This window comes from Anastrepha ludens, chromosome 5, assembly GCF_028408465.1.
Source record: "Anastrepha ludens isolate Willacy chromosome 5, idAnaLude1.1, whole genome shotgun sequence".
Classification (NCBI taxonomy): domain Eukaryota; kingdom Metazoa; phylum Arthropoda; class Insecta; order Diptera; family Tephritidae; genus Anastrepha; species Anastrepha ludens.
Genome location: NC_071501.1, coordinates 127512874 through 127525284, shown reverse-complemented (window position 1 = coordinate 127525284; position 12411 = coordinate 127512874). Strand labels below are relative to the sequence as shown.

Here is a 12411-nt window from a genome sequence, read left to right as displayed (position 1 = left end):
AACAATCTAATTTTGTCATAACTTTGTAAACTCCTATGTTAAAATGATTTTGGGCAATAAATGAAATGATATGCCGATTGATTACTGCAGATGTGTTTAGACGAAAATAAACACATAGACCGGTTTGCTTAAATACTTTTATTCAAGTTATTTTATTTTATTTATTTATTTATTTATTTATTTATATAAGCTTATACAATGTAAATTTACATATGTACAACCTAAAAACATGCAAGTTATTATTTTCTGAACTTCTTCACGTTTTAACTTTTTTTTGCAGTTTCTATAACTTTGCCAATCAAGTGGAAATGGCTTTTTTTAATAAACTTTCTAATGCTAACACAATTGACACCAAACTGACAACCAAAATCCGCATTGAGTGGACATTTTGAAGGAATTTTTTTTCTGAATTCAGCGAAATTTTTTACTTGAAACTGATTTATGAAATGTCGGCAGTGTTATCAACTGAATCGATGAACAAGGTGAGCAATTTCAACAAGAAATAATACATCTGGATGAACGATACAAAGAAATATAATTAGATGCATTACTAGCAGATATTTCTTGGAGGATAATGGCTCCAGTTGATAATGTTAATAAAAGTTGTGTATCTTCTTCATATTACGATGATGGTGATTATTTTCATAATCGAAATAAAAAGCAAAAGGGTGGAATTCGAAATAAAAGTATTAAAAAAAAAACAAAAAACTGTGAACAAATGAATTTTTTTTAAGTATTGATTGCGGTGTTTGAAAATTGTATTCGTAATACGACTAATATAAATTTAACATTACAACAAATCTTTTTTTTTATTGAAAAAACCTCTAATTTGAATATTGGCTTATCTAGCGTAGAGGCAATAAAAAACAAATCCCAGAAATGAATTCCTCGCACCACAATTCCTTATATAAGCATTTTTGATATTTTCCAAAAACTTTACCTAATTAAACAATAAGTAGTGTGAGCTAAACTTAAAGAACCCTTAACCTCGTTCCCACGACAGTCGGCCAAGGACTGTCACTTCAGCAGCATTCCTCGGATATGCACGGCGAAATTTATGCTGCTACAACAACAACAACAAGCCCTTAACCTAGTATCATGGACACCTTCAACTAACACTTGCAGTTGGTTTCAATAAATAACAAGCCAACAAGATTGATTTTGTACCATAGCGATTATGTATTTATTTCAATTTCAATATTAGCACATACATCCTTTTTGGGTGTTTGTTTGGCCGAACTCCTCTCTCCTATTTGTGGTGTGAGTCTTGATGTTTTCCAGAAATGGAGATGCAGATGGTTTTTATAAGGAGCTCTTTCAAAAATAGACTCGGAGTTTTGACATTGCCTGCCGAGGACCGGGCGCTATTAGAAAACAACCTTTTTTATCATTTAATGTCCCACACTCACAGTGGGTTTCAAACGACTACGGCGTTTAAAATAAATCAATTACTAGTATGGATTAGAGCGAATCTTCTCGGAACGCAACGAGTCAGATATAATTGGTTTCTTGCAGGGTCGGTACATTATTAGTTGCGATTAGTTTTATACTTACTAAATCATCTTTGCTAAAGTCTTCTCGAATGTGGATTTCATTGGTTTCAATGTAAATGGTTGCACTGATAAGCTGAATCAGATACACTTATTAAATTCCGTTTACTATTTTATTTGCCAACAATAAATCTTTTGATTGCATAAAAAACTAAGAACAAAGTAGGTTGCTGTCTGTTCTCGAAGACCTTCACGGTTAAAGTCAATTATGTAGTTTCGCGGGTGAAATATTTCTGCCACTTGCTATTTTTCAACTTTGCTCACATTGCATTTCTCAAAAAAAAAAAACATAAAGTGCGTTTAAAAAATAGGTTATCACCCACAAACACACACAGACAACCTGAAACGTTTAGAATACACAAAAGCAACGATAACGATCAAGCGAAAGCAGCTTTATTTAGCCACGTTGAGTGTGTATATTTTATGAGTAAACAATTATAGCCAAGAAATTTTTTTTTTTTTGTAATTTAAAACATCAAAAATGACTATCGAAAAATCTCTGCCAGTGAAGTCTACATATAATAAGTGATTTCTATTTTTGCCACAGAGCCAAAAAAAAAGCGCTGCCACTATGTTGGTTATCCGTTAGTTAGCTGTTGTTGTTTTCTCGACACCTTCTCGTAAACCGCTCACGCTAGCCCTTCAACACATTTTAATTGATCGCACCGATGCACAAAATGCACTGAAACGCACTACTAGCGGTAAAAAATGCAAAGCGCATTATGGACACGAGCGGCCGCCAATCGATTGCTGAGTAGCTGCACTCGTATGCTACGCCACTTTGTTATTTAAAATCTGCCAAGAAAGCTTCGATCATGGGCATATGATAATACATACATACAAGTAATAAAGTCGGCAAAAATTCAATTTCAAAACCGGTGCCAAAAGTAATCCAGTAATATTCATATATATTAATTTTCCTGCGCATCACATACGTAGTTCTTAAGATATTTCATTATTCATTATTAGTAGATTTGCATGGGCAATTGTAAGAGGAAATCTGAACCATGGAAAGTCAGCACTTGTAGTACTCTTCAAATTATGCACCACTTTGCTAATGACATCCGAGTGCGAACCTCTACCAAGCAAGTGTCCTGGTATACTAACAGAAGCAAGTTTAGTGAGTGCCCCTTTTAACAGTATGCTAACATTACTAAAAGCTAAGAAATCAGGGAAGTTGTATTCATATTCTCACTCAAAAATTTGGCAGCCAGGCCATGTAAGTAATCGAAGAAATAAATTATTAACTTTTTAATTGAAACTGATGCAAGATGTCATATGTTGATTCAAGGTAAAATAACTTTTATATTGACTGGTAATATACTTATAACTTTTCATTATTTGCAGATACGGAATGAAGTCTTGAACGTTTTCGAGGACTTAACTAGGATATTTTCACAGTATTTAAACTGCTTGCAGCGTTTATTTTTCCTTTTTAATCTCTGTCACATCGCAGATGAGAGTTACAATTTTGAGGTAGTATTTAAGAACCAATATTGACACCGATTATGATGCCAGCCTTGAAATACAACGCACAAAGTAGACATTTAAGTAGTAAAGTCCTCTCTCGACTAACAAAAAACACAGTTATAAGTCTCTAAATCTATTTTACAGGGTGGGCCATATAGCGTCTGCTTTTTGAACCACCTATTTTTTTGAGAATGATAACACAAATGTGTTCATAATTTACTTAAAGTTTTGACATTTACGAAATTCAAGCTATACGCTTGAACAAAATTGGGAAATATTGAAAACCTATTTCCACAAAGTGGTGAGTCTTCTTCTTCTTTTCTGATTTTCATATGGGTGGATACGTCAATAAGCAAAATTGTCGGATTTGGGGCTCAGAAAATCCACACGTTACTGCAGAGAAGCAAATGCATCCACAACGAGTCACTGTTTGGTGCGGTTTTTGGTCTGGCGGCATCATCGGGCCATTTTTTCGAAAATGAGCGAGCGTTACCGTGACATGCTCAACGAGTTGTTTCCAAAAATTGAAGAGGATGACATGGACGACATTTGGTTTCAACAGGACGGGGCAACTTGTCACACTGCCAAAATTACACTCGAACTTTTGGCCACCGTTTTTGAAAACCGAATAATCAGCCGAAATTCCGATATCCAATTGGCCGCATCGGAGCTGTGATTTAAGTCCGCTGGACTATTTTTTGTGGGGAGCCGTTAAGGACAAATGCTATGCGAACCATCCAGAGACGAGACGATTGATGCTTTAAAATAGGGACGGGCAGCAGCGTGGCACGCTCGCAGCAGAGCGTGCTAGCAAAGTGCTAGATGGGGGGGCGACAAACTTACATTAGAAGGGTAAGCAATAGGCGTGTACGTATATTAATCACTTCTGAGCAACGCATATGTGTTTGTAAAAAAGAGAGTGAAGCTTTGCCAACAGCAAAGTTACCAGATAAGGGGACTTCATTCCATGTTAAGGGACTTCGAAGTGTTGATCGTTCATATGAAATAATAAAATGCTTTTGGTTTTTTTTATTGGAAACGCTTCTTTGAATATTAACATCATATTTGCAAATTTCTATTTTATTTACTTTTATAATTTTTGTAACCAAGAAGCATAGGCGATTTTATAATCAAGAAGTTTGAACATTCGCATGTCAAAGTTTCATAGTTGCTAAACTATGTGGAGATAAATTTGTACTGACAAATCGGTGTATATTTTTCTGAATGAAAAAATTGTCTTCGCTTACATATAAATATGTATGTATATCGTATGTTTTTATATTAGTGCATTTTTTTTAAAGAATGCTGGTCACAACAGCGAACAGTAATCTCAACCAGCCATGTTTTATTTAAACAATGGATGTTATACATTTTATTTTGTTAAAAAGGACAATTATACATGTTTCCATTAAAAAAAATAGAGGATTTTTTCAAAAAAACATTGAGGAAATTATCATAGCAGAGTGGGTATTCTTGGTGAGTACTTAGTTGCTCTCAAATTCAAATCACACGCATATGGCAATGCGCACAGTATGACAAAGTACACAAAAATGATTAGAGAAATTTTTTTGCATCCGGTCATGGATTTCGCACCATCGGTGGCAACGCAAACCACTTTTCGTCATGATACACCCATACGTTCAGTACATTCATTAACACATTGAAATAAATCTTCACCTTTAGTCGTCCCTGTCACTAGAATAATGTCCAAAAGTTCTTCACATATATTTAGGTGGCATCAACTCCTCGGATAAAAATCGCTAATTGGGCTATGCCGGATATATCTGTACTTTTGTCAATTGCCAATGAAATCGCTGTGAATGATTTTATACGCTCTTTTAACTGCGATTCTGTAATTTCCGCCATTTCATCTACTCGTCTGCTTATAGTTCTACGAGATAAGGGGACAAAATTCCTACTGCTTTTAATATACAAAACTTCACCAATTCGCCATCCGGAAATGCACGACTCTCACGAACAAGGTTTAACGCGATTTCATAAGTTGCACGCTTTGCATCTACAACGTAATCTTCGCTTTCCTAAGAAATTAAAAAAAAAATTTGAATAATTTGAATTTTTCCGACCTTCTGTAATTTGGCACATCGAATCGGGCTCTTCGTTTGGACTTAAGGATTTGTATATACTTTTCCTTTCTTTTCCTACATATTCATCATAATCACTCCTGTGCAGCTCATAATGTCTCTTTATGTTAAAAACCTTACACACCACACGTTTTTCACATACAAGGCATTGTGATTCTCCGTCTACATATTTGCATAAAAAAGTTACACTTCGGATTCAAATTTAACAATGTTCTTTTATTTGAAGTCATGCTGAACCAAATGTTTTGTATTTAATATTTTATTTAACTTTGTTTATTTAAATTAAAAGTTAAAACAGAGTAATATATTACACATTAGAAATAAATTTATGTTTTTGTCGGCAGTTGAACACTGTGCACTTTGTTTTGACGTTCGCCGTTTCAAATTTTTAAATAGAATTTTCAGCACTTTCACTGCATCCACACCATACAAATACACTTAATATTAGAGGTTTTTTATGCGACAATAATATGTAACTTACGGTCTCAAAAAATATCGTCGAAAAATGAAGAAATCACGAAAAAACTGATTTTATTTATGAAATGTCAAAACTTATGAGTAAGAGTTGCCGCAGTTGTTAAATGTGGGAATCAATTTTGGGCATTGTTGATTTTATTATTCATGATTTATATACATAAGTATATACTCTTAGTTGTTTATTTTTATTTGCAGTTGTGCATATCAGAGTGTATTGGATTTAGATGGGCGAAATTAGTTATCAATCACGTCCACTTTTTGTGAAAAATAAACGAAAAAATGGTATCATTCAGTAGCTAAAAATTCTGAAACATTCGACAAACTTCGGTAGCTGAAGAGAGTTTGCAGTTTTATAAAGTAATTAGCTAAAAAAATTGATTTTCTGGATTTCTTAGCTCAATTTAAAAAAATATATCCGATCTCAAAAACCATTTAAGTAATCATAACATAAGTGTGAATAATTTACAGATTCGTCAGTATATGCAGTGATCAATATTATTGAAGATTTAACTGACATTGCTTTCCAATATGTAAGATTTTAATTTAATCTCAAATTAAATATTTTCAGAGGTCTTAATTTTCTTTACATCTAGCAATTAAAAAACAGTATTACGCGAATTTTTGAAATGTTTAATTGCTTGTTTATTGTTGTGCATTGTCTTAATTCATTATTATAATAGAAAGTGTAATATGTATTCAATTTAGTTATTGAAGAAAAATGTACCAAAAAAACCTATTTTTTTAGAAATTTGTTGATATGAAGTTAAAAGTTGGCATCCCTGGTAAGAATTCAAGAATAATTGCTCTCTCATTCAGGGTACAAACACAGACACAACTCGCTCAATTTTTCTGTTTCTTCCCTGTGCTTTGTTATCCCCCTTCACCTAGCACTTTTACGCACGCAGAAGCACACGCTGCTGCACAGTGCAAATGTGCTGAGTTTGCCCATCACTACTTTAAAACACGAAATCGAAGTTGCCATTCATGAAATTGGAGCCCAAACAATCGAAAATGTGCTTTAAAATTGGGTTGATCGAATGGCCTACTGTAAAGCCTGTCATGGCAGTCGTTTGAACGATATTATTTTTCATTCATAAAGGACAATGTTCAATCTTCAAAATAAAAAAAAAAGTTTGTAAAAATATTGTTTATTTTTTTTTTTAGCCGATTCAAAAAGCAAATTTTACATGGCCCACCCTATATAAGGGTTTGTAATATAGCATGTTGAGCTCAAAACATGTGTAAACTCACCTATGATTAAAGGAGTCCAGTCAGTTTTAAGGTCAGAAACTTTTCATATTCTACCAGTACTTCTGAAAATTTTCATCGACATTTTATTAAATTGAGGGTATTCGACATCCTCCACAACTTTTATTCGTACAGTATACGATTTTTGTTGAAATTAAATATAAATGCTGGCTTTCTGACTTGTCCAGTTCTAAAGCAGGCAGGGAAGGTCCTCCTGACAATTTTTTTAACTTTAAAATTTGCATTTTTAATATCAATATATAAATAGAAACAAATTATTCGATATTAAACTTTCTACTTTATACTGTAGGAGAATTCTTGGATCCAGATGAGCAGATACGTTTTTATATACCAAACATTTTGCTTCCATTACCCCTTTCATGTTGTCATACCATCAATCAAATCAATGTACAGCTTTATCATACATCCGACAAACGTTTCAAACTTTGTAAAAGGTTTATAAAAATTCGACGATTTTTCATGAAAATATCAAACTTTTTAAGCAGAATTTAAAAATAAAAAATTTCGTCCACTAGTTACATAGAAAAAAGGCAACACCGTGAGGGAAAAATTGTTAAAAAGCATCGACGAAGCGCAATGACAGGGTGACAATAACATTTGATGATTATGATTCACCGACGATGAAAGTCAGTGTAATGTTCTGAATATTGTAGGAACCTTGTCATCACAAAAAAAATATTAAAAGTTATTTTTGATAGATTTAATGAAAAGGAAATTCGCACTGAACAATTTAATAGCTTAATTGTTGAAGTTAAGTTCTAATGTAATTTAGAAAAAAGTTCTGAAGTATATTAAGTATTTTAATGACAAGTGCTAAAAAAACAATACAATTTCCAAAACGGTAAGCTAGTATGAAATTGTCTGCAAAAAGTATGCATTTCCACGATATGAAAGAAACTGATATCCTGACTTATGCTTCGAAGCAGTGGAAAAGTATTTGGTATGCTATAAACTCGTTAAAAAAATGAATGCCCAAACCCGCTATCTCCCCTGGTATATACCATGTACCACTTATTGTTCATATAGAATTCTATGAGTTTAATGGCCTTTATCCTGATCCAAATCCCGTGAACGGCGAAAGTTCATAGTTGCCTGGAAAGTAACAACCATTAGTCCAGTATTCAAAAGAGGAAATAAGAATAATAATGTCCAATCTCCAAATTATCCACGGTTTCAAAATTATTTGCGCTTATTGTGAGATATAAAATTTATTTTGCAGTTAATCGTTTAATCTCTGCAGACCAACATGGTTGCATGAAAGGTAGGTCAACTTTTGCAAATCTTCCAGTGTTTTCTGAATATTGTACATCAGCTTTTCAAAATAAAGTTGAAGTTGACACTGTGTACACAGACTTGATAAGGTTAATCACACGGTTTTCATTTCCAAATTGAGGGCTATAGGATTTCCCTCCACTCTGCGTCATCTATTTCTTTTATTGCGTCCTCTGGGGTACCCTGGGAATTATACTGGGTCCCCTATTTTTTATAATTTTGTTAATGGCATTTCCAGTTGTTTTAATAACGCACATTTTCGTTTGTATGATAATGATTTAAAGATATACCCGGTGATTGCAAGTTGAACTGACTCTATAAATCTTCAATCTTATTTAGATAATGTCGCTTGGTGTAAAAGAAATAAGTTAAATTTAAATATAAGCAAGTGTTTTGCTTACATTACCTATACCGCATTGGTGGTTCTAGATTATCCAATCCAAGTGAAATTATCCATCTTGGTGTGGAATCTGACGCTAAATTCCCTTTTCAAAGACTCTTAAATTACACCATTTCAAAGTCATATTCCGTACTTGCTTTTATGCGACGTAGTAGTTCGGACTTTGTTGATCCATACGCTCTAAAGCTGTTATATATCTCTGTTGTTCGTTCAAAGCTGGAATATGCCGCTTTTATCTGAAGACTATATTATGCGGTCGCCCCTCCGCAGGCAATGGCAAACCTCCGAGTATATTTCTGCCATGAAAAAGCTCCTCATAAAAATATCTGCCGTTCGGAGTCGGCTTGAAACTGTAGGTCCCCCTCCATTTGTGAAAGAACATCAAGATGCACACCACAAATAGGAGGAGCAGCTCGGCCAAACACCCAAAAAAGGGTGTACGCGCCAATTATATATATATACATACATACATATTGTATTAGTAGGCCAGAAAGTCTTTGCCCATTATGCTTTGTGCTTTTGGCATTTCAGCGATCCAATTACTTCCTGTAAAATTCGATGCTTGCCTATTAATCTAAAAACACAAGATATTAGAAGAACTCCCTCATTCTCTCCCTCAATTTCTTTTTCGATTTCATAAGTGGGGCGATTGATTGCCCATCGCTACTCGAGTTAATTAATTTCAATATTCCTTAAGCTTACGAAATCATGATATTTTCTGTTAAGGGATGGTTAGAACTAGTTATGCTTCTAATGCTCCGATTTCTATAACTTTAAGATAATTGAATATGGCCTAGATTATTAAATGAAGAAGAGTAATAAAGAAATATACAATGAAACCTCTCCTAACAAGCATCTCTATAAGACGGGCAACTCCTTGGGCGGACACTTATTCCTATACCAAGCTTCAAGTATGAATTTCGGAACAAAATACTCTCTCTTAAGCGGACTCTCACTTGGCCGGACGTAAACAGTTATTTTTTCATAATATTGACACAAGAACCGCTATCTAGTTTTATTAACTTAAATATTAAATAGTAAGTATTACTATATTTATTTTCGTTATTACTTTGAAAAAATACGTACACATTTTTGTTTGAATGATATATCAATATTTTTTATTCAAATAAGAAATAACATTTAATTAATTAAAAAATTAACAAGTTCTAAAATAAGCCTCATTCCCTTTGAGGCTCTCTTGGGTGGAGAAAAATTTACTGACGGTGAGTGTCCGCCAAAGGGAGGTTTCACTGTATAAATATTATATAATATCTAATAATGAAATAGAACGATTTACAATTAAAATTTTTTAAGATTCCCTTAAATTCAATAAGAACCGATTAACAGTTTGATGTATACCATTTTTTCTAACACTCTTGATAAAAACCAGTACCGTCTCAAAAATAACTGATGCTGATCTGGTCCTACAACAATGTATTAACTCAAATACGAAAGTTAACAAAGCAAAATTTTAAACCAATGTCTCGATTGGCTTTTAGTATTTAAGATCCGATAGATTAAGGCAGCATTCACATCGGTATTTTATTATTTTAGTGTAAATATTGATATATCTGTCCTCTTCAATTTACAGCTTTCGAACAATCTTGGTAAGCATGCGAATTGTGTAACAATTGTATCTATTATTTCACCTGGGTATAAACAAGTTCACCCACAGCGCCATTACATGGGGGCGACATTACCAAAACAGCTTACATCTTACAAGCAATAAAATAACGATACAAATAAAAATATATGTATATTTAGAGTCTAATGCAGTATTTGCTTTAAGCGATTTCCTAAGCAAAAATCGCATGTGCAAATTGGTTAATTTTTCCAGAAAGCGATAAAATCGCTTGCTTTAAAGTACTTAGACGATTTATTGTCTATTCAACTTTGTTTACTTTCAAACATATTATCAGAAGCGCCCAACAATTCACGCTTATTTCCTAACATACATACATGTACTCCACGTTTTCTCTTCTCAGGCGATGTTGAATCACTTAGAAAATCGCCTCATGTAAATGCAGCTTAATAAATAAATGTCGCCAATTATCACTTACGCATTTTAAAACTCAATCAAACACGATTTGATTTGTATAAAGTTTGTATCCATTGTACGCCGCACAGAAACCATTGAAATTTTTTAATTTTTCTTGGTAAGTTTTGAATACTTACGTTGCATTGTCCTTGGGAACAATTTGTTCCGCATCCAATTCCACCGTCTCTACTTCCATGTCGGATGATTGGTCCTGCTCGTTGTCACTATCTAATACAATCACTTCGTCCATGAAAGATATGAAACGCAGTAGGTCCTCAACTTTGCTATTCCAATTTTTCGCCTAAATAAGCAGAAAAAGTATTATTTTGTTTGAGAAACCGTACCCGACGTTCAACAACGAATATACGAACGAATAGAAGAAGAAACTTCTAACAATAACTAGTGTTGCTAGGTTTTGCGTTTTGGCGTTAATTGGCCGATATTTTTCCCGAAGAAAAAACAAAAGTCTACTTGTACTTTTGTTTTTGCAGTTATTGAAATGGTTTCTATTTGATTTTTGCTCACTTGCCATGCAATCGCTTACATTCACATTTTTGTCATTACCGCATTCAAAGGAAATTGTGGATGGATTTTTTCCACAATAACTTTGCTAAAAACCAAGTTTAATTAATTATTATTAATTATTGCTCACACATATAAGTAGATGATCTACTTTTTCGCGCTTAACTCAAAATCCGTAATTAAAAAGCGCGATTTCCCATACGTAATTTCTCTCCCAAAATCTGAGATTGTAAAATAGTCCTAGATAATAAATAAACTAAATGAAATGAATACCGGCAAAGAAACACATGTCTGTAAACACAATTCTAATAGAATTTTTGTTATGGATTCATTTTACTGAAAAAAAGCGAGTGTGTATAAACGTTTTGTCCTCTTATTACTTATTATACAATGTAATATCGAATTTCGAATGCGGATTTCCCTCTCCATTATTAGCAGCCAATTGCGCAATTAAATTAGCTATTCCTTCTCCTTATCTTGTCTTCATATCGTTAATAATAATTAAACAAACCAGAAATACCGAAATATTCCACTAAAGCAATTTCTATGAAGAAAAAGTTTCAAAACAGTCTTGACAGCTGATTGTCAATTTTGCAGGTAATATGCCATATGTGAACGGGTAGATTAATGTGGGCGATTTATAGGTGATTAATCCATATGTGAACGTATCATAAGGAAACCTGGCAATATTTACCAGTTCTGCCAAAATAATAACTTTAATGGTCCAAACCATTTTCAAAATTCATCATTTTGATTTCAATTCATGATAACAATATTTGTATTGTGTAAATATGTCAAGTCCTAACCAGCGAAAATGCATAAGTGATGAACAATAGAAATTTCAGACTGTTAATATTAAGTTTAAAAAAACATTAATGCAAAACATATACAAGTTTTTATTATTATTATCACTCCACGCTTGCAAGCGTATTGTATATGGCTTTCACATTCGCAAAATTTCTATTGTGAATGAAAAGGGCGAATTGAGTCTTTCTGACACAGTTAATTTATTTTTTGCGATTTTGGCAAGTCTGACGTCAGCTCCCTTCCGAATACAAAACAAATGAAAAAAACAAGCAAAAGGAGGAGAAAATATACATGTTTGTGAAAATGGCAAGGAAGTGTGTGCGTGCGTATAATTTCTTGTGATTGGTTGTTTCCATTGCCTTCGCCTACTCTTATTCTTCACACACAAGTAATACCCCCTCCTTTTGTTTGTTTATTCATGGGCTCTGACGACACAGCGAACTCGGAAGACGCAAACTATTTCTGTATTATTCTTGGTAAAAAACGGTATTTAATTACTTCTGA

At 33.4% G+C, this 12411-nt stretch overlaps 1 protein-coding gene across 3 annotated transcripts in view; it reads right to left on the bottom strand.

Annotated features, from left to right (window-relative positions):
- LOC128865438 (dnaJ homolog subfamily C member 7) overlaps positions 1-12411 on the bottom strand; it is a 42898-nt gene that overhangs the window by 25646 nt on the left and 4841 nt on the right. For 2 of the 3 annotated variants that reach the window (XM_054105826.1, XM_054105825.1), the window contains exon 2: positions 10716-10879. In XM_054105826.1, coding sequence (XP_053961801.1) covers positions 10716-10879 — 164 coding nt within the window. Of the gene's footprint in view, positions 1-1554; positions 2218-10715; positions 10880-12411 lie in introns of those variants that run through there. The other variant, XM_054105828.1, reaches the window with a different exon arrangement.